Genomic DNA, 26290 nt, shown 5'->3' with positions numbered 1-26290 from the left:
CCCAAGTCCAGTAAGTACAATAGGTTATCAGACAGTGGACGGAGGCTTTCGCGTTTATGCCCTTGAGTTAGTACTGTTAATGCTTATACATCTTTTATTCAACATCTTATGTACAGAGCATATTATTAACTAATGCTCTTTTATTCCAGGGGGGTAGAGCATTTGTGGAATAATATCATTGCAATGGAAATTAGGACTGAAGTGGTTAGCGTATGGCGGAGATCTAGTGTTGGTTGTGAAGTGGACGAAGCTAGAGTGACCAGCATGGCTTTGTATGTTGTTATTCAGCGTAGCTTGGCTCCTGGCTTGCCCCTCCCCACAGCAGAGGCGCACAACTTCTTGGCAGCTCTAGATGGGGGCTTAGGAAGGTCTGCTTTCCGTGGAATCAAGTCCCCTCTTCCACCTCCCCGGCCCAAGGATCTGCCACTTGAATTGATAGGAAGCACTCAGACAGGTGGTTCAAAGTTTGAAAAGGTTGAATCCTCTCACCATTTCGGTTCATCTGTGGGTCTAGCATCACCAACATCACCAGAGTGGGATGAAGCTAATCTTACCAAAATTTTAGGTCTTTCACCAATGGGATATGCGTAACATTGCCTTTCCAGGTTAGCTCCCCGTTTTGTTATTCAAATGGCAGCATTTCTTCTGTAAACTTCTTGAGAGTGCTGCTTTCTTGTTAAAGTCACTTGCCAAGTTCCCTTTATCTGTTCCTTTAAACAGAGGAGTTTATAACTGAAATTTGTGGTCATTGAGTTAGTCATAAAATGCCATTAGGTTCGGCCTTCAGGAAGCAAAATTGCTGAGTAATGAATCAATTTTTGAACATTATTTATATAAGGGTATTTTATTTTAATGGCTGATTTGCCTCCTGGTGTTATTGCTCAATGCTGCATACTGTTTAGGTGCTATGTGATTGTTGCGAGTGAATAAGCAAAGAGCAGCTAACTTCTTGGCCATGTGAAAATAGTGGATGTTTTTTGTTTGATGTGTGAAAAGGTTATGTCTTATGTATATATCCAGCAGAAAAGAATGCCTACCCATCACTGATAATTTGGCAGTAGTTATCCTAATATCTTATAGAATATTGGAGCAGCTTGATGTGATAATAAACTATGTTCTTCCAGTGGTTTGAACTAATTTTTATTTCATAATATTAAATGCAGAGCCTTTTTTCATATTGTTTTAAATGGTTAAATCATCTTGAAAGCATTAATGCACTTTAGGAAGATCACAGACCAAATGAATTTTTTTGCTAGAATTTTTATGCACAAGCTTAAAATTGAAAAAACAATTAGTATTAAACTGGCTTTGAAAGGGTGAGTTACTAGTTTCATACCTGTATTTGTTGAATTATTCTGGATACATTCTTCATCAATTTGGTTTCTGAAAACATCACCCTTATAAATGGTCTGCATTGTGGCATTTTCTAGATGATAGTAAAACAGCACAAGATGGCATTGATTTGACCTTTGGTTTGTGATCTCCCAAGAGACATGTTCCTCTTGTAGACAGAATGACTTGAAATAACATTGTCCACCAGAGGATTATTGGTGTGCATTAAAGATTGTGATTCTATAGACTGGTGACCTTTTAGAAGGCGAGTTATCCTTTTATATGATGGTAATGATTACATTATATTGGAAAAATTATCTCTTATTTTTTTAATATGCTCTTGCACCACAAGAAATAAGATAATTTAAAAAAATTTCTTCTACCCAAGACTTCAAGCATATCCTCTGTACTTCTGTTTAGAATTATAGAGGTGTTACCTTGCTCTGTGGAAGTTGCTGCCTTTGGTATAGATACTTTTTGCAGTGTTTTATTTTCTAAGTAAAACATGGTCATTACATTGTCGTCTTTGGTGATTATATGTACAAATCCTGATATATTACCCATGTAAGTATTGTTCAAAATTATCCTAAGTACGGTATAATATCAAGTACCATTTCATTTTTGTTCCCTTATAGAAATCCAAAACAACGTGAAACTGCATGCAGGTAGTTAAATGTAGTTCAGATTGGTTGTTATTTTAAATCGGTTTTTATACACTATAGCTTTACCCTATATTATTTTCAAATTTTCTTGCGACTTGTGTATCAACGTCTTTGAAACACCTGAGGATAGAAATGATAGTCATTTGAGAAAAATTTTAAAGATTTGGTGCAAAGGGTCAGGTATTTGTAATACAAGCTTGCATTAGTCATTGTAAGTGCTTCATGATAGGAATCTGTAAAATCTTAGTTATCTATCCCTGATGTCCGCAGTATATTTTTATGAGGCATTAACAGGTGTAAGATCTTTTATTTCTCTATCCTAGAGAAGAATCTACACAAGGGAATTTAGCATTATTAGGTTAAATAAAATGTAGGCTTAGCAATATATTGCAGCAGTCAGCGGGTGGGAAGGTTTACTAGATAAATTTTTGTGTTGGTGGTACTTAACATATTAATGAAAAGACAAATCAAAAATGTTTTCCATATCTTCAGTCTAAAATGTTTTTAATGAAACAAAAAACTTTCTAGTCTTGTTAGTTTTATAATGTATTTATTCAGATTTGTTTGAGTATGCATCCATGTGAAATGTTAGAATAGTGTGAGAAGCCCAAATACAATGTTATTTTGAGAATTGAGAGCGCAGTATACTTATCAGTTTCATCTTCTGATTATAATTCAGTTGAATTTTAAGTACAGTTTCATATAGGCCACAAGTGAACACAATTATTTTTTTTCCAGTAATGTAATGATTAATATTAAAATGTAACCAGCTGGTGCCTTTACTAAGGTTACCAGTTCCACTAAACACAGTTTTAGTTTCATAACGTGCCCATAGTATGACATTATTAAGTGTCATTCAAGAACAGGTATCATTAGGCAAGTGACTTACCTTGACCCTATACCAAGATGTTTTCATAATTGGAATTATCTTGGCTAAATATTAGTTTTACGCTGGCAGTATGACAACCTACATCTCAATTTTATAGCAGTAAAGTACTATTGTCATTACTAACTACTACCATCTCAAGTTTAGCACAAGAGTTCTTCCTTTGAGACATGCAATGGAGCAAGACATTCATTCTGTGAATGTATGTAATTTATGGAGCACACAAATACCATGTAGGTGAGGTCACGAGACTTTACGGGTCAACATGCCAGTTTCACACATTTTGCTACTTAATCAAATTTGTATAGTGGAGATGTGGTCAGGTTGGGAACAATCATTATCCAAGATGTAGTTAATATGAGTCAAAGTGCTGTTATGGTTAATCAATAATAGCACACATTGATTCTATAAGGATCAGTAAGCAAGGTGTTAATATATAGAAGGTATATTTATATTTACAAAAAAAAAAAGGTATTGAACCTTGAATCTTTTTGTATATTTGCTGAAGGAAAAAATCATTCCTTATGAAGGTGAAATATTTCTTCATCTAGCCTTTTACTATCTGGTAATTCTCTAGTGTCTGGAAAATCAGCAGGTGTAACTGAACATCGTTTTAAACCAGGAAGGAATGTCCCTATGAAAGTACAATGAGGCTATGCAGTGAGGCATATCTGTGTCATATGACATCTTTCAGGAAGAGCTATTTGTTGTCTAATGAGCATTACTCACAGCTCATTCTTGGTGTGGTTCACTGTTGAAATTCTAAAACTTGATAAAGTGTTTGTATCCACTGTAAATTCATCGCATCTATTGTAAACTATGTGAACTGATGTACTAGTTACCTTGCCTAGCTCCTCCTCCTCATAATCATTTTTGTAAACATGCTTTTGAAACTAATTAACCCATTATATGACATTTAATGGCAATAGAAAAATCTATTGTGAAATAGTGTTGGAAAATTTAGGTGTAGGAAATTAACAAATGACATGAGTGTTTTATAGAGGAGCAAGTCAAGATATGTATCTATAAATGATGTACATCTTGGTCACTAAGCATTGCATACATGAATCCACCAATATAGGGACTGAGACCTTGAAGCTGTCTGTTATCAAAATAAGAATCTCTCAATTGTACAGTATATGTATGTACAGACCATTGTAAACAAAGGGTATGTATTTTAAAATGTACAATTCATGTATTTAGCTATCGTATAAAGTGTACAGTTCTCTTTTTTTCCTAATAAAATGTAAAGTTGTTAAAAGATTGTAATATATAAGTATCCTTTGTGACTGGTAACTTTAATGGTCAGTGCAGTTTTACACTGAAAAGTCTATTGCATGATGTACAGTAATGGTTTCATTCCAATGGTTTTTTGCAGGATAGTATCCCTGACTCAGTGCTGTTGTGTGTGTAGGAGAAGAGCTGTGGACAAAATTACCAAGCATCCTGTCATTCTTGGTACTTCAGTCTGTTCCTTGACAAGGTAGTTCACCAAACTACCTTGTGTTTAATCAAAGCCTTTTTATCCTAACAGGCAATGGTACAGATTAGCCATCAGGGCTAGAAAAAACAGTAAAAGTTGAAATGTTACGTAATTACAGGTCCTCATTCCCCACAATAACAAGTAAATAAAAAACACTTCAAATTTACACCTAATATAAATATTTATTTATATATTATATTAAAAATCTATTATCTGGCCACAAACTCAAGGTCAGCTATAATAGCAATGTGATCTGATGGGAATGTTATACTTGGTAATGCAGTGTGTTCAGTAACTTCTTCATGAGTTGGCATGGGAATTACCTGTAAAAAAAGACAGTTTCAATTAAATGAACTCTCTATATACAGCAATATCTCTCATTACATCATTTCACTTTCCAATGCTTTCAATTTCCCCAAGGTGTTTAAAATAATAAGGAAAAATAAAAACTTGATATATACTGTACACTGGTTATGCAACTTGACATCAGTTAGCAACAATGTTAAAACGCCATAAAAATACAAAAATCTAAGGAGTCCTTGGCACCATATTCAAATGCACCTTTTCATGTTATTTGCAGTATCTTGTGTTAGCCTACGTTGAATCAGATCTTTGGGATAAGGAACACCAGTACCAATGGGAAAAGAGGCAAGATCTATATACAAAGAAATGGAACATCTTTTTCTTTTATCCCCATGCACAAAGCTCTACCTTGCCTGAAACACGAACCTATGGGGTGCATGAACAGTACAATCGACCAGCCAGCAGAAAATCTTTTAATTCAGGATTAAAATTTCTAGGCTTCATAAATGTACTGTTTTGTAGTTAAATAAATATACAGTACTTACCTTCTTGACAGTGAATTTATCAGTCTGATAAAAAATATAGTCCAAACAACCATAGAATCCAACAGTATAGTTTGTATACGGAGGTAAGCCACAGGCACTTTCCATTTCATAGTTATGGTAAATTTCAACACCTTTAATACATTCCTCTGGACCTGAAAAAAGAAATGAGTTTTCATAAAATTCTTATGTTTACTGTATTATGTGTAAAGTAAGGTACTGTACTTAATTTCATTTTCAAAATGTAAAATTCTGCATTATCAAAACCGCCCTTTTTTGAGTGAAGTGGGAAAACGAGGCTGTCTAAGTGATGCAACTTTTATAAAATACCATTCTTTTGTTCAAGAATACAGTACAACTAAAAGCTTCCTTTAATTTCATTTTTTCATGCTGTACCTCTCAACCCGAATATGGCAGGGACTGTGAAATTGCTTTTTCTCTCAAGAAATGAATTAGCATTGGCCAAAAAAACTGGAAAAGACTATTTCTATCACAGTAGAATGCATTCACAAATATTTTTTTCTGCAACAAAGCTAGGCTGTATCTTAGATACAAGCACAATATTGTAATAAACTTACAGCTACTCCAATCAATATCCTCTGAGTCAATGAGCTGTGTAGTCATAAAACGATATATGCCAAACTCTGGTGTGCTATTGAAGTCCCCACAAAAGAGCAAGCTTACATCTTTTCCTGGGTTCTACAAAACAAAACATTTTGGTGGTAAACAAAATCACAAGTAGCTCACTGCTTCCAAACAGCTAATATTCACACAATTTGAATTTGTAAGTTAAGTATCAGTTCTACAAAGTGCCCTCTAAATTAAAATGTCAAGTAATACCATTAATAAAAAGTGAACAAATCATCTCTTTGACAATGATATTAAATAATTAATAATCACAAAATTTACTTCAGCAACTTTGATACTTGGGTACATATACATAATAACCCACCAGAAAACACTTGAAAATTCTATATAAATTCTGAAGACTGACCAACCCTATAAAAATTAAGTGTTCTTTGATTTAATGGTCTAAGTTAACTACTTATTAACATGAAGAAATAAATGGTAGAGAACTGAATATTCGTGGATCTTGATTTACCTTTGTCTGATAGAGGCAGATAATTTGTTGCAAAAGTTGCATGCATATTCCACCCTGAAGAATTCTGATATGATCTGCATTTGGATGGAAATAAAGATGAGTATTGCCAAGGACAATTATTCTTGAAGGATCTTCCACGCTTTCAAGCACAGAGACCTGCAACATTATGAAAATTTTACAAGGGTAACAGAAAAAACTTTTCACATGACATTTCTTTCTTCCATTTTTATTTTGCATAATTTCAGTTTCAGATTTGTTTCATAGATACAAACCTACTATATTATATACTGTCACTGCACCTAGCTGAAGGTAGTACAATAAAGGTTGAACTACCACTTAAAACCAGTACAGGTAGTATAAATACTGTACTGCTTCAATTAGAAGTTACTCGGAATGCAATTACAGGCAACCAAAAACTAGAATCTGAATTACAGTACACAGTAATGTTGTTGTCTTCACCGATGCCAAAATAAGACATACCTTAATAAAAAAAGCATAACTCAGCTGAAAGTCCTAATATGCTCTCAATATTCAGGAAAGTCATAATTCACAACTAAATGTAATCAGCACAAAAAATGCATTACAGAGCACTAAAGGTAGCATCCGGGTACAAATGTCCAATACTCACAGCTTCCAAACAAGACCTTTTTACCAATAAAAAATAAAAATTCTTACCTGCAATACTGTAGATCGCTCTGACACCCTCTCTTTCACTTTTTCATTTGTCTGCAGTTTCTCCCACATGTCACTAAAAAGGACATTAGTTTGTAATTCAGTGCTCAAAACAAATCTGTTCCTTTCCAGCAGCCTGAAAATATAAAATTTCAATGTCACTTTCAAATTACAATCACTAAAAGATAACCTAACTATACCTCTTACACTTTTGCTTTTGTCAGTTTTTCTTAGATGAATGCTGATCACAGAATCTATGGATACCTTCATGGTAAATTCTTTAGGCTTTTCCAGGGAATGAGAGGCAGTCAAATCTTTCAATAGTATTAAACGTACCAAAAATCAACATACTTCATATATCTAAATAAAAATGCAAAAGCACATGCCTCAAGATAATGTTAAAATTGCTTTTAAGCACATAATTATTTGAATGAAAACACCTTATAATTGATGAAATTTTTAAGCACGATATTTTCCATTAAAGGAACTTGCAAAACACCAAACATTGGCAGCCTTCCCTCTGTAATAAAAAAGGGTCTCAACATACTTGAACTTTCATGCTCAGAAAAAATCAATGTCCAATTTATAAGTTTTACATTATCAAGTAAAAAAATTACCACAAATAGCCTTACCAAAGCATTCATTAAGTGATTCTCCCATGAAAGTGTGACCACTCAGATGACTGACTAATTTCATAGTGCTGGACCAGCCACTGAATATTGCAGCTGCTTTCCAAATGGCCAAAGATCTTGTCATTTGTCCAAACACCTCCTCCTCATAATCATCAACTTTTTTACAACTGCTTTTTCCCTAAATGGGGTTAGATGCAGAGTCCTTGCCTATCTCCTCTATCCTGTGCACTTTCTGCCTAAACTCACATTAGGTCTTGGTTTCCTTTTTTTCCCAGATTCTTTTCATTACAAGCCAAAACCATCTTAATTATTCTTATCTCTGCCTTCCTATGCAGTGGCCACCCTCTCTCTGCCTCATTCGCAATACAATCTTACAAAAAGACAATGGCTGTAAATGTTAACATTTCATAATTTCATAGTTGTGACTTACTTTCGTCAGCTTCTGTTTCAAATGCCCAGAGTAGTGAAGGCCTTATGTACTGATTACAAGTCTTTACAACTGTTATTAACTGGATATTTTATTCTCATTCCATCTCATCCAGGCTGCAGTTATACTCTGTGTTCTTTCAATCCATGCTTCACAGTTCAATGTGTTTGTAAGGTAACAGATGTGTTCTGCCTCTTCTAATAACTGCCCATCTATGACAACATGATTTTCCAATTTCCACTTGTCTCCATTTGCCTTTCCAAAACGTTTAAGCATAAAAATCTCTTAATTTATGGTGTAATTTATGGCGGAATCCTCAGTATCTATTGTGACACAATCTACTGTAATAAGTACACAGCACTGACTTCATCCCTTTCCCATAGCAGTCACACAGTTACTTTCTTGTCTGCACTTTTTCCTTTGCTGCCTTTCTAGTTACCATAAACTTGTGTTTGTTTACTGTACATTGATTTTCAGTCCTCTCCTCACTGTTCATTTATTCACCTGCCAAAAACACTTCCATAACCTATTCTTTTGTATATATTGATTCTCTCTCTCTCTCTCTCTCTCTCTCTCTCTCTCTCTCTCTCTCTCTCTCTCTCTCTCTCTCTCTCTCTCTCTCTCCTCACACATTCTGTTAACTATTTCATGTCCTCTTTCAGCATTTTCAGTTGACCTGACATAAATAAGAGCTCTAAGAGTGGGCTTGCGTTGCAGCTGAACCAATTACCTGGTGAATAGTTAGAGCGCTACTGAGAGACCAAAACCTAAAACTGGTGGACAATGCATTCCTAAGTGAACTTTAGTTACTTATTCAATATTGTAGGCACACATACCTTGAAGCAAAGCGTCCTAAATATAAAGTCACTATGTACTCCCCTTCCCCGACAGATTTCCCCACTTAAAACTGTCACCATCATGAAACACTTTTAGATGGTTATCACTTGGCACAGGACTAATATTATGTGACAACCAATTTGACTAAGTACCCACAAACAATGACAGATACAACTTTCATTCTGTAAAACAAACATTAGGACGCTGGATTTTCCCCCATAACTCTGCAGGCACAAACACACATCATTAAAAAAACACACCCAATCAAAATGTCTTGGATTACTTCATCAACCAAATTAACCTCACTATTTCCATATTCCTAAAATCAGCATATGACAGGAATTTCCAGTACAGCAATTAGATTCTTACCTTAACTTCCCTGTCCTGTAAAATACCGCTAGTCCCTCTGTAACTTGACCTGCTTTTGCATCAAAATGACCTTCAAACCCAATGTGACTCAACACTGGCTCAAGATCATAATTAAAAACCTTCTCATCAACTTCTTGCATACAGATAAGATCACCATTGTACCCTGGAAGAAAGAATTTTTACTTACAATAAAGATATAAAATTTTGCATTTCCAAAATACCTTTAATATGTGCTACAGGTATTTCTTTTTACATAAAATAACTTGTTAAACAAACTTTGACCACCATGCTAATTTGGAAAAATGAGCCAAGAATCAAATTGTTACACAGGGTGATTAGTTATAAAAGATAGTCTAAACTGAGTACTTAGCTATAATTCTCGACACTTACAGTGGTGATCATGAGCAATAACTAACTGTCAAAAGGTTGACAGTGTAGAAGTGTGAATACATGTGTCTTCTATGCAATAATGATCATGACAGAAAGAATATTTTATTCACAAACTCATACTGCTTTATCGTATGTCAGCTTAACACTGTTCAAGTAAAGTCAGAACATCAACTAAGACCACAAGTGACAACTTGTTTTACTTCATGTCTGTAAAATAATACACCTTCAACCCCATATCACGGCATAAATGAAAAACACTGAAAACTGAATCAACTTAACAGAGATATCAGTTTTCCAAAAATTCCATTTTCTTCTCCAAAGCCATCTAAACATATGCTATTGGAGGCAATTCCTTAAAACATATTCAAGAAAAAATTCAAGAACAATTTATTCAAAAAGGTCATGATATAGAACTACCATTTCATGATAACTAGAAGTTATAACTGGCAAGTACATGGGATCTGTTTCCATGAAGAACTAAATGAGGACTGACAGAAGGACCTTCCAAAATACTGTATACCTTGATGATGATCGTGATCATACAGTTCCTTTGTAATCTGAAGCACTGTCCAGTCTAATTAGAAAAAAATCAAAGGAAAACACTGAAGGATAAGCATATAGAAAGAATTAAACAATTCAAAGATAGTACGTCAGTAAATGGTGATAAAATAAGCTTTATAATTTCTTCAAATTTGGAATTCAATCAAGAAGAATTTTTTCATACATAATACTGTACCCTGGAACTGTGCCCTTCCAAGAAAATTTTCACATAGTTTTTCCTTGTTATCTACAATGAATAAAAACAACAAAAAAACACCTTCTCACCTATTTGGAGATAGTCTGTTCCCCCTCCTGAATTACATAAAAAATTCAATTTTGTGACATACAGAAAAGACTTTAAAGGCTCTGCTGGGATAGCAAGAAATGCCACCAATACTATTCTTGCACTTGAGGCCCACAATACCCGGATTTTTGCAAAAGAAACACTTAAAAATAATACAAGAGCTCAGACATAGAAACCCATACAGTGGATGCTACAGTTATACATTTTTAAACATGGAACCCATTAGAGATGTTGCCACTTCTCTATCCAAATAATAACCTGATTCAAGCTCTCAGCCTCTATCCACACTGGGTATTATAATCTGGTTGTAAATTTTCTGGCTTTGTTTGGCCCTCCTTAAATCCCTTCATTCACACAATAAACTTATCTTAAAATTAAGTTTATAGTTTTATCATTCTTCTCTCTTATACATCTGTAAACAAGAAAAACTATAAAGAAAGTTAGTTAGCATAAAGAAACATATAAAACAAAATAGACACATTTGGAAATATTTTATATATATGGGTGACTTTAAACCAAAACATGTTCTTGAACGATGACATCAATTCCACATTTGGAATGAACCCTTCCTTATCTTCAGCATGCACTTATGTTGCTTCTCTGCATTAAAAATTTCCTTCCATTATCTTTGCCATATCTTAACCCAATTTATTTAAGCAAATTTTTGCAATGATTCACTATATCCCCTGAATCCAATACCGTACTTTCTTTGAATTTTAATAACACATTACAGTATAGAGACCTTGAATTTCCTTCCTTATATAAAAACTTAATACTGTCAGTTGTAAAATGAACGAATAAAAATCATCAGTATTTGTAACTGTTTTCAATCTTTTTATTTTACTGTCTCGGAAAACAGGCACTTCAAATCCTTGGATACTCTTCCACTCTCTTTGCATATACAGTAAACTGTACTTCTGCATCTCTTACTTGCAGACATAGTATATTTCATAGTATGGTCAAAGCTATGCATAACAGCCTAGTTTCCCTTCTCCAACTGGAAAGACAAGTGAGTACTGTAAACAATTTTGCAACCTTGGGAATTAAAATGCTACAGTAGACAGCCTTTTATTTTGCTGATATGCAGGAAAGGTACAACTTCCCCTTATCTTTGACCTGACATACAGATGTGACAACATGAATGCCATGTCTGATTTCTTCCTACTTATAGTGAAGATGAAAAAGTGGGATTAGGAAGCAGTTACAACATTTCTAATGGGCTCTAGGTTGCTATTTAAAATGATATAACCACTGGACATAACTGATGCACCACATGGGGGGATGCTTGGGTGCAGTGTGAAGTTCAGTAAAACATGGGAGGGGTCTAGTATGCTCAAGGGCTTATGGACAAAAGAGCAAAGAAAAATCATTTAAAAACTTTCGGGATTTTTCTGATTTGAATATTTAACATTCTCTCATCATAAATTAAGCCTTAAATGCAAAATTTACTAATAATATGAGACAACTACAGGTAGTCCTTGAGTTACGTTTCGATGGATATTTCGAAGTTACGATGGCGATACCAGTTATGATATTTCAAAATTACGATGGCGATACTGATTCGACAATATTGAAAATATTTTAAATCTCGCATGACAGGCACAGGCAGCAGCTTAAGATGTACAATACGCTGGCCCGAGAGGCTGGGATGTCCATATCTATCACCCAGACCGATCCCTCACTCATGCTTGCCGTCTACAGTGTAAAGTTGTGTAAGTGTTAGTGTATGATTTTTGTCTGTTTAAAACTGTTTAAAATGCAAATTGGTCTAAGATCAGCACGTCTTCAAAATGCCCAAGTGAGTCTCCTGTTGGTCGTGTGATGAAGAAAAGGCATCCATCACTTCAGAGCAGAAAATGACAATTACCAACCAGCATGCTGTGGGAACAGTCATGGCCATTGCAGGTGAAAAGCATCTATTGCATTCAATGGTATCCACCATCATTAAGGACAAGAAAAGGATAATGGACACTGTATAAAAGAATCAACAGTAGCCTACAGTAAGTGTATGTATAGATTATATAGTGTAGGTAGGCTGCCTCCAAGTTACGAAATTTTCGAGTAACGTTGGGGTCATTGTAACGTATGCCTATAGTAACTTGAGGACTACCTTACACATAACCTCGCATCAAGTTTATAAGTCAAAGGAAATTTACCAAAATTTTTATTTAATATTACACTCACCTAATAACTCCTTGATGAGAAGCTGCTTTCTGTAATCAATGTCCATAGCATAAGATGGACACGTAGGGAACAAATGCTTTCGAGCAAAATCACCATCCGCATATAAATCCGCAAGGATATTGTATGAAATTACTCGTAAGCTGAGGAAAAAAATTATTACAATTAATAAAATGCTACTATACAACAAACCATGGGAGGTACAACTCAGTAATATTTGAATGGTAGGTTACTTGCCAATCTGCACTTCTGGAGATAAACTAAACTGTGCCCTCTTTAAACCAAATGATTCCGTCACTTTCTGTCACAAGAAAAACAAAACCCTTCTGACTATGTGACAGTATGTTGGATCACTGGTAATGTTACTCAATAACTCACGTCCGCTTAATTTCTGTAACTCCAGTAAATAAACGTCTGTTCAAAAAATAACTATCTGTTCATGGTTTACAATTTAGCCTTTGCAAAGGCCTGGGTGCTTGATATGAACGTCTTTTAATTTCCTGCAAGGTTTTTTACTTTAGCACTGCCTTTGACAGCATTACTCATGATTACCCTAGTTTTCCAACTCAAACGGACTGAAGTTTGAAAAGCGTTTCTTAGTATTATGGCCTCAATCTTATCAAACATATTATACAGAGTACAGCAGTTGTTGAAGGGCATTATGACGACTACATGAATTTAAGGAAGTTTCTCAGGTTAGTGTTCTTGGACTACCACCATTTATATCATATATACTGTATGTGGCTTGGCTTATTAAAAAAACTGGTTACTTCTGCAGACTGTAGACCTGGGGCTGCAAACTTTGTTAAAAGTAACAGAGATTTGGCTAAAATTAGTACAGGAGAAAATTATGGAGAATTAAGCTGGAACCTAACCAGACTGTTAATATGACTGTTATACATGTTGAAAGATGGACACCTATATTTTAACACAAGCAACTCATAAAATATTCTAAGTGCAGTACTGACAGAAAATTCACTTTTGAGGAACATCCAGTTCATCTCTTCTTCATCTGCATAAAAAAAACTCATATATACAGAGAAATCTTTCTCACTCTTTTACTCCGCCATATTTTGAATTTTGTCCACTGGTGTGGTCCCCCGCTGCTGACACCTACCACAAATTTTTGGCTAAAAACTAAATTCCATTATGTATCTTGGATAAAAACTTTCTTATTTCCAATAAATATTTTATTCAAGAGCTTAATATTAATCCAAGGCACTCGTTCACCACTAGCCTCCATCCACATCAATGTGGCATTCAGTGAAATGAATATTTGTTGTGTTTTACTCAAATACATATTTCATAATAAAATTGGTTATTTCAATACTTAAACATTCATAACCTCCCTCCTCCCACCTCCTCACAATCCAGTGGGCAAAGAAAAGAGTGACTAGATAACAAAGAAACTCACTCAAGCTACCTGCAAGTGAGGGGGTAGATAATGGATAGCCTATTAACCCTACCATGTATAACAATGAAAATCTTTCTTTGCCACACTATAGTCGATTCACTTAAGGTAGATTCTTGGGCCTAAGAGACGTTTGTTTGGCGGCCTCTGATTGGCTGGTACTGGGAGGTATGCAGCTCGCTCATTTTAACGCCTGTAGCTCAGAAAACTTGAAATATCTTTATATTTCTTCATTTATCTCACGTTTTACACAAGATAGGACAGTTTTGGTCATACCATAGAATTCGGTATTAATTGTACAGCTAAATCATGATTTCCTGAAATCAGTAAGATAAAACACAAAGGAATTACAACGAGCAAAAGTGAAGAGAGAAGCATTTCATTCTTTATACCTGTTTTTACATATAGTCGGATTTTGCATCATTCATGCGATCAAGATAAAATAAAACTAGTGTTTTCATACAAAAAATTCACCCTGAATACGCTGGTGCTTTCAGATTTTAGATGCGTGTGATATGTGAAGAGAAAATGAAGAATATGTCTTATTATGTTGCATCCTTCTTGACTCAGTTTGGCAGTAGAAACCGAGAGACGGTGATCTGCAAAGCTGAGGCGCCGTTGACAGTTGCCAGTTAGCAATATGAGAAGTTAACAGTTTCGACAATATTTACCGTATTGTTATGTCATTACATTTTCTGCAAATAAAGGCATAGAATTCCCATCCATTATGAACGTCGAACTTTTTCACTCCAATATCATATAATTATGTCCGTACGTCTGGACATATCTGATAAGAAAAAATTAATAATCATATGGATGCATCTGGATGTGTTGACTTCAATTTAGGCTAGGTGAGAAATTTGCATACTGAAGGCTACATGATAAATAACAGGCCTGCACAATTATCAAATATAACATGTATATAAAGGAATAAACGTTCTGGTGTAAGAGCAGCTCAAACAAATTCTGAAAGACAGAATTTTATATTCGTTACATCGCCTATAGATTTTATGGTAAGAAATAAAAAGATGTACTTTCGTTCATTGAATGAACATATAAAAACCATCAGCTTTTCGTGTTATTGACCAGAGAAGCAAGCGGCCATAATAATGAACTCATAATTATTTAGCCTGTTATTTATCATGTAGCCTACAGAATGCAAATTTCTCATCTAGACTAAATTGAAGCCAACACAACCAGATGTATCCATATGATTATTATTTTCTTCTTATCAGATATGTCCAGACATACGGACATATATGATATTGGAGTGAAAAGTTCGACAGTCATAATGTGAATTCTATGCATTTATGTGCAGAAAATGTAATGACATAATAATACGGTAAATATTGTCGAAACTCCAAACTTCTCATATCGCTAATTGGCAACTGTCAACGGCGCCTCAACGCTCTCGCTCTTTGCAGATCATCGTCTCTCGGCACTACTGCCAAACTGAGTCAAGTACGGATGCTACATAATACGACATATTCTTCATTTTCTCTTCACATATCACACGCATCTAAAATCTGAAAGCACCAGCGTATTCAGGGTGAATTTATTGTATGAAAACACTAGTTTTATTTTATCTTGATCGCATCAATGATGCAAAATCCGACGATATGTAAAAACAGGTATAAAGAATGAAATGCTTCTCTCTTTACTTCTACTCGTTCTAATTCCTTTGTGTTTTATCTTAATGGTTTCAGAAAATCACGATTTAGTTGTACAATTAATAACGAATCCTATGGTATGATCAGAACTTTCCTATCTTGTGTAAAACGTGAGATAAATGAAGAAATATACACATATTGCAAGTTTTCTGAGCTACAAACGTTAAAATGAAACAGCGAGCAAGCGGCACACCTCCCGGTACCAGCCAATCAGAGGCCGCCAAACAAACGTCTCTTAGGCCCAAAAATCTACCTTAAGTGAATCGGCTATAGTAAAACTGTAGCTACATGAATGTTTGGTAAGTACTGAAATAACTATTCTATTATGAAAATTTCTATACTTAATGGTACATTAGATCTTTTGAAAAAGGTGCAAGGGAATGATTTATAAAGTAAAATTAATATTCCCTTTAGTTTTGACCCTTTTTTCAGGAAGTATCGGATTCTAATTACGATAAGCACATTCATCCTTTGCATGGCAACTAATTATACTATTGAAAAGCTTGGAAATCTAGTGTTAATATTTTAATGAATATGTAAAGGTACCACAAAACAAAAAACAATGATATAACAACCAATACCTTTTTTCACCAGCCAGCACTGCAGTATGTTCATGTCTATGTTCAAATGGGCATACTCCTGGACCAGCAGACACCAAAGTTGATGATATTACTTCAACATCTTCACCTCTCCGATCATTCAAGTACGGAGTTATCACAACCTATCAAACAAAGACTGGAAATCAATAAACACTACAAGAATAATACCATCGGCACAAGCATTCTGACTTCCAAGTTAATATTTTACAAAATTCCTTTCAAAAATTGTGAAGTTCCTACAAGAATAAAAACCACTGCCTTTTATGTAGAGGACTCAGTCCTTAGGTAAGAGGATTGTCTCAACTGATTGGCAAGTGGAACCTCCCCTGGAAATGCCATGCTCCTGGCCATGGTCATGAGCAGGAAAATAACAAGTATTGTCACCTCATACATCTGGTATAGGGATGCAAGATTGCCTTGCCCTAGAGCCAGGTTGAGATATGCTTGAACTCTCACTCCAGGAAAGCTTCAGGGAACCAAGTGCTGCCTTCAAGACATGGTAGCACAGGTCAGAGGGCAGCTAGTAACTCGGTCCAATCATAAATTGATGTCTTTTTAATGGCTTGGGGGTAGGGGGTTAAAAAAAAAACAAGAAGACACTGCATCATACCCAATAGGGTTGGGGGAATGGAGGTCTTCTTGGAATACCACCCTCCCCTGGAACCTGATTCAGAAAATATTTTACTTTATGCCACAATCATACTCCCGAGTATAAAGTATGACCCATGTTTTAGTGCACATTCTGAATGTTTAAAACATTCATTCTGGTAGTAAATTATTAATTTTTGAGATATCGGACCCCTCTTATATCCTAAAGTTATGGGAGGCCACAGGGGAAAACTGAGGATTTTTGGTAGGGAAAAACAGAAAACAAGTAAAATACAGGGTGTATTAACCCTAGGCCACTGGGTTTTACTTGGCTGGGGGGTAAGCTTTGGTCCACTGAACCCCTAACCTAACCTAACGTAGGATACTGTAAATTAAAGTAACTGAATTGCATTCAAACTTATCCATACCTAACCTAACCTATGACACCAAATCCTTACCTGGCCAGGAGGGCTTCATCCCCTGGATCCCAAACTAAAGTAACCTAGGTCACCTGGTCCTTTTAGACCTAGTAAGTGATTTCACCTGCAGAAGTATCGAGGAGTTTGAATACATCCCTGTATTTCACTAATTCTGCATTTTCGCCCCACCCAAAAATCAATTTTCCTGCTGCAGTCCTACATAATTGTATAAGTGGGGCGAAGAATTCTTAAAGCTATCAATTTCCTACCAAAATGGAAACCATAACTGTTCAAAACATACTAAACATATTTCATGTGAAATTTTCCAATACAGCCAAAATAGTGCAAGGAAGGAGAGTTACACATCTGGGTAACAGTGCAGGAAAGTTGTGCATGTCAGGCATATTTCTGCAGGTTGTGGCCTTCTTAAATACAAAGAAATATTTCAATACGGCTGCACCCTGACCTAATGTACCCTTATCATATTCTCGGGTGTCATTCCCAGACAGAGCCAGGGGTCCTCTGCCCCCTTAGACCCCCCAACATGCCATCATTCATACAAGAACATGTGTACAACTATTCTGCAGTATTACCCAAGACAAAGGGGCCATGACAGCCAATTTTTACTTTAACAGCAAAAACTCGATACTGAAGATTAGCTTGGAGTTTAAGTATAGGCTAAAATGGCACCTTAGGATAAAGTTAGGTTAGGCAGCATTGGGCTAGGCTAGGTGTAGTATATGGATTAGTGGTAAAAAAAATATCAATTGACAATACAACAGGCCAATCTAAATAAGTTTTAACCCAGAAATGAATTGTTTACAAAATGCACAACTTTTATTCTATATTTCTTGAGCTGGAGATATTTAAGAAATACGTGGCTAATACCTGTCCCATCATTTAGCATTTAACCCCTAATAATTAACTTAAAATCTGGGCTACTGCTGCTTAATTTACCTTTAACAAGCACCCAACGTCTTCATTTGTGGGACTGACTGAATAGGCGACTTCCAAATCGACCCACTTAATGGCGTGAAGTTTGCTTTGTGCCTCCTTCGGCGTCTCGAACTTCTCTTCACTTCTGAACCACCTGAAGGTGCAATTCTTCCTGTCGGCGAACAAGGTCTTAAATTTCCCCACTGTTAGAGGGTAGCCAGCCATGACACACTTGGGAAGCTCGACGGCTTTGACAACGGGTGGATTGAGATCCAAATGATAATTGTTATCGTCAATAACCAGGGCATTTTTCACGGCGGAGTTCACGAAGGCGTCGTAACAAGAGGTGTCCAAAGCCACGGGTCTTTTCTCGTCGCTTTCCGAAAGTTCGACCATGGTCACGGGGATACTGACTCCTTCTCCCTCATTCCCTTCGCTCGCTCCTTTCTTCCTTTTCTTTTTCGTTTCGTTTTTCGAGATATTCGTCGATATCCGGCTCAGCACGGTGCTCAGCTCCTCGTCCTTCTTCCGTCGCAGGTTAAAAATACGGTCCACTTTTCTCTTCTCGCTCACGAAGCGGAAAGATATGTCTACGCTGTCCGAGTCTTCCTCGTGGAAAACTATGACTTTCCTCTGTTCCATGTTGTAAATCCTGTTCAACTTCGCTAGGTGGCGAGAGTTTCCCTGCCACGTATTTAAAGGGATAGCTGACACGCACCTAGCCAACAGGGAAGGTGACAGCCTAAACATGTTGGGGCTATGAACAGATGATAACAAACATGAGCAATTATTATTGAGTTTACATCACGACACTACATAACGTTCACATTATTTTAATAACTTGGAGTATTTTATATTGTCCTTATAGTCCATTTACTACTTTAAAAATGCGATATAACACTGTTACTTGCTAAATGTGCAGTAACAATAATATATCTAGTACATATGGCGAAACCGGCGAAGCCGGGTTCTGATTAAATAACAACCCGGGTTTGTTGGTTTCGCCATAGTGCTAAATATATTATCTTTGCTGCACATATGGCAAGTAGTCATAATATCAATCTTTTTAGCGAAAAATGGGATCCTAATGACAATATCAAGAATACAAAGTTATCATGATGCGAACATTAAAATTTTCTGGCCGATACACACGATAAATTAAATGAAACAAGTTGATCGAAGTGGAGTACGACTGAAATGGGGTTTCTTCATTTTAAAGATTTTTTATGACTCCATGAATCCTCTATAGTAACTTTAACAGTAATTCCTACATTCACATCAAGTCCTTTAGCTCTTAATTTAATCCCGTCAAACACACCAAAATTTCTTAAAATTCTGACGTCTCTCTTTTTTGTATATTTTACTTAACTCATATGCATTTTCGACTGCATTCATATCCCTGTTAAGAAATTGCTTCCTACCAACCATTTAGTATTCACCTAACCTCGGTGTCAGTGACACTTGTTCCGCCAGATAACTTAAGATCAGTTAATACACTTCCCCTTCTTGAGGCTTATGCCAGAAAAAAAAACACTCCTTGGTCCAAAGAGTACTAGAAAAGTACAACTACCCTTTTACTTAAATTTAATATTGGGAATAATGTACAGATCGTAGATGTTGCACATTAATCTCCGTGATTATATATCTTCCATAACCTCTAGGAAAACTGAAGACTTGGTATTAAGCCTGAGCAGTTTCGGCTTTATTTTTAAGCCATTATCAAAGAACTTTAACAATGGCTTAGAAATAAAGCCACAACTAAGGATTTACACCCAGTCTTTAATTTTCCTAGAGATTATGATATATATATATATATATATATATATATATATATATATATATATATATATATATATATATATATAATGTGTGTTTTTTTATGTGAGTTAGAAGGGTTTTCTTTAGATCGTGATCCTTATCCGTTGCTCAGCGCACTACATTGCTTCTGTAACTAGGAATAGGTACAGAGCATTACAATCCGCAGAGACAATTACAGGGTACATAAGTTTTTGCCTTTAGGTTATATGATATCCATCATAAGCAGCTGATTTCATTCATTCTCTGATGCTTCCACTTCAGCGTGGGCTGAAGTTTACTGTACAACATTTGTTAATTACATCAGAAGTGGCAATTCGCTAGTAGTCTAGCTATGAATTTGCCTTTACTTAGTCTCCTCCTTACATGTCCCTTGTCCTTAACTACTAACAAGCCACATTCAAAATCATCCACTTTAATTCTGCTAGACTACCCACTACCCCATGTTGGTTTTTCATACCACTGCAATCCTTCAATATTAAGCTGTCACCTACATTAATTTTAATTTATCCCCTATGAAGACTGATCTGAACGCTTGTCCAGGTCATAAAAAATGGCATGTTTCTATGTATGGTAACCAGCGCTCTCTCTGGTAATATAATTTTTATGCCTCAATGTCTGTCTTATATATTCTCGCATTCTTCTATTAGAAGGTTTCTGTGTCTGTCAGGCTGCAATATCTTTGTTTACGAAAACTGAAATATTACCTCAACCCTTCCTGAAGTGACAGCATCATGGCATAAGCATCCTCGAGAATTAGTATTACTTTGATTAAATACACTAATATTGGGCATAAGTATTAGGTTAACGATAATTTAATGTAAGAACAGTCTTAATTTTACATTTGAATTATGCTGTACCTTGTGCAAAAAGCAGGTTTAATTTAGCTCATATATCTGCATGAGAATTATTACTAAATGCCATGTTTACTTCAGACTTCAAGATCCGGTGTTCAAGACGTAAACAAACGTTCTGTTAGTTTTCCGTTCCCGAGGTACAGTGTCATTTATATTGTTTTTATATTAATTAGTTCCGGTTTTCTAACTTAATTGAAGGTACTGTTTTATTGTAGAATGCATGTTTGTAGTAATATTAGAATTTAGTCATCTTTTAAAAGTTTTATGGTACGTAATCCAGCGGCGACGGTTCTACCGGTACCCAGCCCACGTTCAGGCTTTGTGAAGCTTTATCACCAGTTGGTGATTTTAAATAAAGTTATTTTGGTTAAAATTTTACCTGACTTGCGCGGCCTGATTCCCGTCAGGTGCCGGCCGGGACAGGTTACGGCCTTTTTGGGGGGTCCAGGGGAGGGGAAGCCTCCCCTCCAGCCAGGTCAGGGCACGTCGCCCTAAGTTAGGTTAGGTAGGTAAGATCTGGTTAGGTCAGGACCTGGCATTATAGGAAAGGTTATGTCTATTTTTGTACGGCAAACCTGTCCCGGTCGGCGACTGGCGGGAATCAGGCCGCGCAATTACAGTTTTACCGTTATTTTTTATAGAAACCTATAACTTTAGGCTACGAGTTAGGTTACGCCCTAGCTTAACTATAAGTACCGCACAGGTTAGGCTGGCTAGCTTAGGCTTACGGTACATGAGTTATGGCTTTATTAAGACTTTTGGAGTCTTTTGTGAATCTTAAGTTTGGTAAATGCACTGTGCTGCATTTTTGTTATTCATTATCAACAGAATTTATACAGGCTAGCCTACTAAGCAAGGCTAGGCTTGGTTTGTTATTTGAAAACTGTAAAAGTGGTATAGCACGAATTACTTCAGTAGGCAATATACCTGTTACCTATGAAGGAGGGAGTGATATCACATTCTTACAAGGGTGCCATAGCCTAATATGTGTCATAGCCTAACCTGTTAAGAAAAGCACGATTGGGAGTCAAATCCTAAGATGTCATAGCCTGATATGTCACAGGATTGTCATAGCTTAATCTGATATGGGGGTAAGTCATGGCCTAACCAGTCATAGGAATGTATTTCAAGGCTTAGCTGTAACAAATTCATCCAGATTATTTTCTCATCTGCACACAAAAATTTGTTAATTATTTTTTCTGAATTCCACAAAATTTTGCCAGAGCACAAGCTTACCACCCGCACACTTTAAATAAATATCCAAAGACCAAGTTCATTTTAATTACCAGTGATGTTATTCCAAAACTCATTCTGAGAAAAGAGCATTAAAATTTGCAACTGCAATCTCCATTATAAAATTTTAATGATATAATTAAAAATGGCAGGTTTCATATCCTTCACTAGGCAAGATTCAGTGTGTTAATTTGCAGGATCATCAGGCAAGTAACTTAAGTATTCACTGTTCATTTGATATAATATGCTCCTGCATAAAGGTCTGTACTTGTGAAAAACAGAAGGATTTCGTTGCGGTCATAGCTCAGATTTTTGGGGGGTGTGGAGTTCTAAATAGCTAGTGTCTCAAAGAGAATGATACTGATATTTTGGGTGACAGTTTTATTTCATATTTAGTTTTTTCTATATTTTACTGCAGAGTTCAGTACTTTATTATTTTTTTCCTGACTAATGGTAATTTTAAGGAATTGTACTGCAATGCAGTATTGGACTCCTCTAATTGAGGACTCTTTCTTTTGCAGATTGCTTAAAATATCATTGCACATAGTGCTGCTTGCACCATTGGATCCTTGAAAAATGTCTGATGGAGAAGATTCACCAGTGGGAGGTGGAGGTGGCAATGCCCGTGAACGTCAGTGGTATGGATCCCTTGGGGCCACAATGGGAGGCACAGATTCTCCAAGTGAAACACCAAGTAGCCCTGCTGCTTCAAACATCCACACTAGCAATGAATACATGGAATTGGATGAACCAGAAATGTTAGACGAAAAGAAAGCATTGCTTGAAGAGTTCGAAAGAAAGCGACGAGCACGTATGATCCATGTCACCACAGATGATAGTGAGGTAAGTTAAGGCATCATCAAGAATGTAGTCAGAACTTGTAAAAGATACTGTACTAACTGTAATGTACCATGTAAAGTTTAAGCCTTCAGACTATTATACTGTATTTCACTTTATTTCTCTGAGTGGTTTGTGATCCATTTATTTATGGTGATGGCTTTCAGTGATACAGTACTATACTATAAGAACAGCTGAAGTAACAGTTATGTCTGACGTCATTGTGGTTGAAGGCTCATTGATTGCAACACAGTAAGAGAAAATATGAGTGGAAGTGGGAGAGAAACTAATTTAATCAGAATATACAGTAAGTAAATCTTGAGTATCCAAAATCAGATTTAGGTGGTAACCATGAGTCTGGGAGAGGGGTGAATAAAGCAGCTTAGGTTTACTTGTCAGCATCTGCTTTTTCAAAATGTTACAGGTGTATGGAGGTGAGTCACCAGTTTGAGACTACCAAGTTATGTACATTAGACTCTAATCAGCAGCTTGTCTATTATTCTGCAACCAACAAAGTCAAGGTCATTATAGTTCCCTCCCTTATTTATTTGTCTGTCTGTCCAACCATCCATCAGTATGTCTGTCATGCTTACCTTGTCACCGCAGCTCCCCTTTCAAGGTTCAAGGGACTGTAGTCAAAACTTTGTACAACAAAAGATAGTCATGCAAAGGTGCATAAAGGGAGATTCTCTTTCTGTACCGTGGTGCCCATCAGTGTACAGGCTGCATACATGTGCTTGCTACTGAAGCTCTGTAGAATAACGGTACTATCTCTTTGTGTTTGATCGTTTAAATTTTTTTATATTATTTAGCTTTGGTGATTTATTAACTTATGCTGCTAACCACTGTCAAGGCTTGTGTAAATTAAAAGTGTTTGTTAGGATAGGATGAGGTAAATAAATATAAACTTTTAGCTATGCAAGGCATGTATTTTTAAAGTTCTGTATTCTTTTATGTTATGGTATTTTTTATGATTTCACAGATTATTTTAGCTGTAACAAACAAGTCTGAATGTTTCATTTACATGCCTTGACAGCTGTTGGAGAAATCAAACACTTTTCACCATAAGTTGCCAGACCAAACTTGTTGGCCATGATTGTATTAGTAATATCTTTGAAGGGTAATAAGACCCAGTAACATTTTTAAACTCAGATCTGCCCAAAGGATTGTTCTTAAATGAGGAGAGAAGATTGGAGCAAGGAGAAGTTGAAGAATTAGATACCATAGGCAGAAAACGATGAAACTGGCTGAAGTTATGCTGCAAAAAATGTGGCACCATCTTACGGGGAAAATTATTTTTTGTAACTAAAAGGAAAGGGATGAGTAGGACCCTAATATAGATGATTTCTCTTTATTTTTGGTATCTTGTATGAAAGGTTGTACTGGTGTATTACTGTGTTAGATACTTTTACTGACTATTACTGGAAACATGTATCAGGAATGAGAACCAGTGCACCAGTAGAGATTATTAGATCATTTTGCCAATTGTTTAGTGAACCTATGAAAGGCTAGTGCTTTTTCTATGTTAGGTGATCTCAGTGAAGGATATTGAATACTCTACTGCAATGAAATAGTAAGCACTTCAATTCCTGGCCAAATACAATACTGAAAATGAATTTTGGTAATGATTATGGCTTGACTGAGATGTAATATTAATAAATTAGTGTGGTTAAGTTGCTAATATTTTAATGGGAAGACACTCTTAATTAATTTTTATTTTTCAGTGTATAGCTTATCTGTAAATACTTTACCAGTTAGTTTATTTCTGTAAAATAAAGTATTAAAAGTAAATATTACACCACTGATTACTACTGTATTATGTATTGTGTCCAGTGTTCAGTGCATAATTTATTTTTATATTTCATTAGGTAAAACAACAGCTGAGACAACTAGGAGAACCTATATGCCTCTTTGGTGAAGGTCCTGCTGACCGAAGAAATCGATTGAAGGAACTTCTCTCTAGACTAGGTGAGGATGCTTTGAAAAAAACTGCATCAGAAAAACAAGAAAAAGAAACCACAGAACACACTCAAGAAAGCCCAGAGGAGACATGGTATCACGAGGGACCCAAAGAACTCAGGGATGCAAGAATGTTTCTTGTAAATTTCTCGATACCTCGGGCAAGAGCCAGATTAAAACAAGAGCACTTAGATAACCAAATTCCAGAGGCAACTCGTACTGCTAAGAGGCAAGAGATACAGAATAAGTTGAGAGCGTTTAGTCTTATTGGCAGTCAAAATGCTGATTCAAGACCCATTTCTTATTGCAGTTTTAGCCCTGACGGAAAGCTGTTATCGACTAGTTCCTGGAGTGGATTATGTAAGGTTTGGAAAGTTCCAGAATGCACAGAAATTCAGTCTTATCATGGACACAATTGTTATGTAGACTGTGTTGAGTGGCATCCAAGTGCAACATTGACCATGGACTCCTCGGCTCTCAACTTGGTCTCAAGTGGTCGAGATGGAAGTGTGCAGTTGTGGAGCTTGGACAGTGATAACCCACTTGGAGAATTACCAACCATGGAAGCAAGAGTTTCACGAGTCAGCTTCCATCCAAGTGGGAGGTTTCTGGGGGCATGCGTCCACGACAACAGTTGGAGGTTATGGGACCTCGAAATACAAGAAGAAGTTCTTTTTCAAGAAGGTCATTCAAAAGCAGTATATTGCCTTGGCTTTCAGTTTGACGGCTCTTTGGCTGCCACTGGAGGGATGGATGCCTTTGGAAGAGTTTGGGATTTAAGAACTGGCAAGTGCATTATGTTCTTGAGTGGACACCAGGAACCAATTTTGGCTGTTGACTGGTCACCTGATGGTTACCATTTGGTAACAGGCAGTGAAGATAACTCGGCAAGAGTTTGGGACGTTCGAGCACGCCGTTGTATTTATTCAATCCCTTCTCACACAGGCATCGTCACTGGTGCTCGGTACGACAAAACTGGAGGACAGTATATTGTAACAAGTTCATATGATGGCTCTGTACGTGTTTGGTGTCATGGCTCGTTCCAACCTCTGCGGGCCCTTGAAGGACATGGCCAAAAGGTGATGGGAGTTGATATCTCCCCATTTGATGGCATTATTGCAACATGTTCATTTGACAGGACATTCAAGATCTGGGGTCCTGACTGAGAAGTACAAATGACATTTTGATACAGAGATTAGTTTTTAATAAACATTTTTGTTTTACAAATTCTCTCATTCAGTTTCCATCCCAAATGTTATCCTATTTACAGGGTAAGCACGATGTACAAATTAAAATTTGTATAC

General features: G+C 36.2%; 3 protein-coding genes across 10 annotated transcripts in view; 2 read left to right on the top strand and 1 right to left on the bottom strand.

Moving 5' to 3' along the window:
* LOC136825771 (cortactin-binding protein 2-like) overlaps positions 1-4141 on the top strand; it is a 75432-nt gene extending 71291 nt beyond the window's left edge. For all 5 annotated transcript variants that reach the window (XM_067082625.1, XM_067082627.1, XM_067082624.1 and 2 more), the window contains one exon: positions 150-4141. In XM_067082625.1, coding sequence (XP_066938726.1) covers positions 150-591 — 442 coding nt within the window. In that variant the 3' untranslated portion in view covers positions 592-4141. The remainder of the gene's footprint in view (positions 1-149) is intronic.
* A 378-nt stretch (positions 4142-4519) lies between these two features.
* Positions 4520-19065, bottom strand: LOC136825774 (2',5'-phosphodiesterase 12). Of its 2 annotated transcripts, XM_067082630.1 has the most exons (9): positions 18307-19065; positions 16325-16464; positions 12666-12805; positions 9248-9410; positions 6986-7118; positions 6311-6466; positions 5787-5907; positions 5212-5363; positions 4520-4686 (listed from the first exon to the last, which is right to left on the bottom strand). In XM_067082630.1, the coding sequence occupies exons 1-9, from the start codon at positions 19033-19035 to the stop codon at positions 4573-4575; spliced, it is 1848 nt and encodes a 615-aa protein (XP_066938731.1). In that variant the 5' UTR covers positions 19036-19065; the 3' UTR covers positions 4520-4572. The 2 variants fall into 2 exon arrangements, with proteins under 2 accessions (XP_066938731.1, XP_066938732.1); XM_067082631.1 differs by lacking the exon at positions 5787-5907 and having other exon boundaries at positions 18307-19055.
* A 1897-nt stretch (positions 19066-20962) lies between these two features.
* Positions 20963-26213, top strand: LOC136825769 (U4/U6 small nuclear ribonucleoprotein Prp4-like). Of its 3 annotated transcripts, none has more exons than XM_067082621.1 (3): positions 20963-21074; positions 22712-23033; positions 24896-26213. In XM_067082621.1, exons 2-3 carry the CDS (start codon positions 22767-22769, stop codon positions 26150-26152), a joined length of 1524 nt encoding a protein of 507 aa, XP_066938722.1. In that variant the 5' UTR covers positions 20963-21074; positions 22712-22766; the 3' UTR covers positions 26153-26213. The 3 variants fall into 3 exon arrangements, with proteins under 3 accessions (XP_066938722.1, XP_066938720.1, XP_066938721.1); XM_067082619.1 differs by having other exon boundaries at positions 20967-21094; XM_067082620.1 differs by having other exon boundaries at positions 21065-21155.
* Positions 26214-26290: the final 77 nt, after the last annotated feature.

This window comes from Macrobrachium rosenbergii, chromosome 39, assembly GCF_040412425.1.
Source record: "Macrobrachium rosenbergii isolate ZJJX-2024 chromosome 39, ASM4041242v1, whole genome shotgun sequence".
NCBI lineage: Eukaryota > Metazoa > Arthropoda > Malacostraca > Decapoda > Palaemonidae > Macrobrachium > Macrobrachium rosenbergii.
Note: the sequence above shows the minus strand (reverse complement) of the source record. Positions and strands in the feature narration are given on the sequence as shown.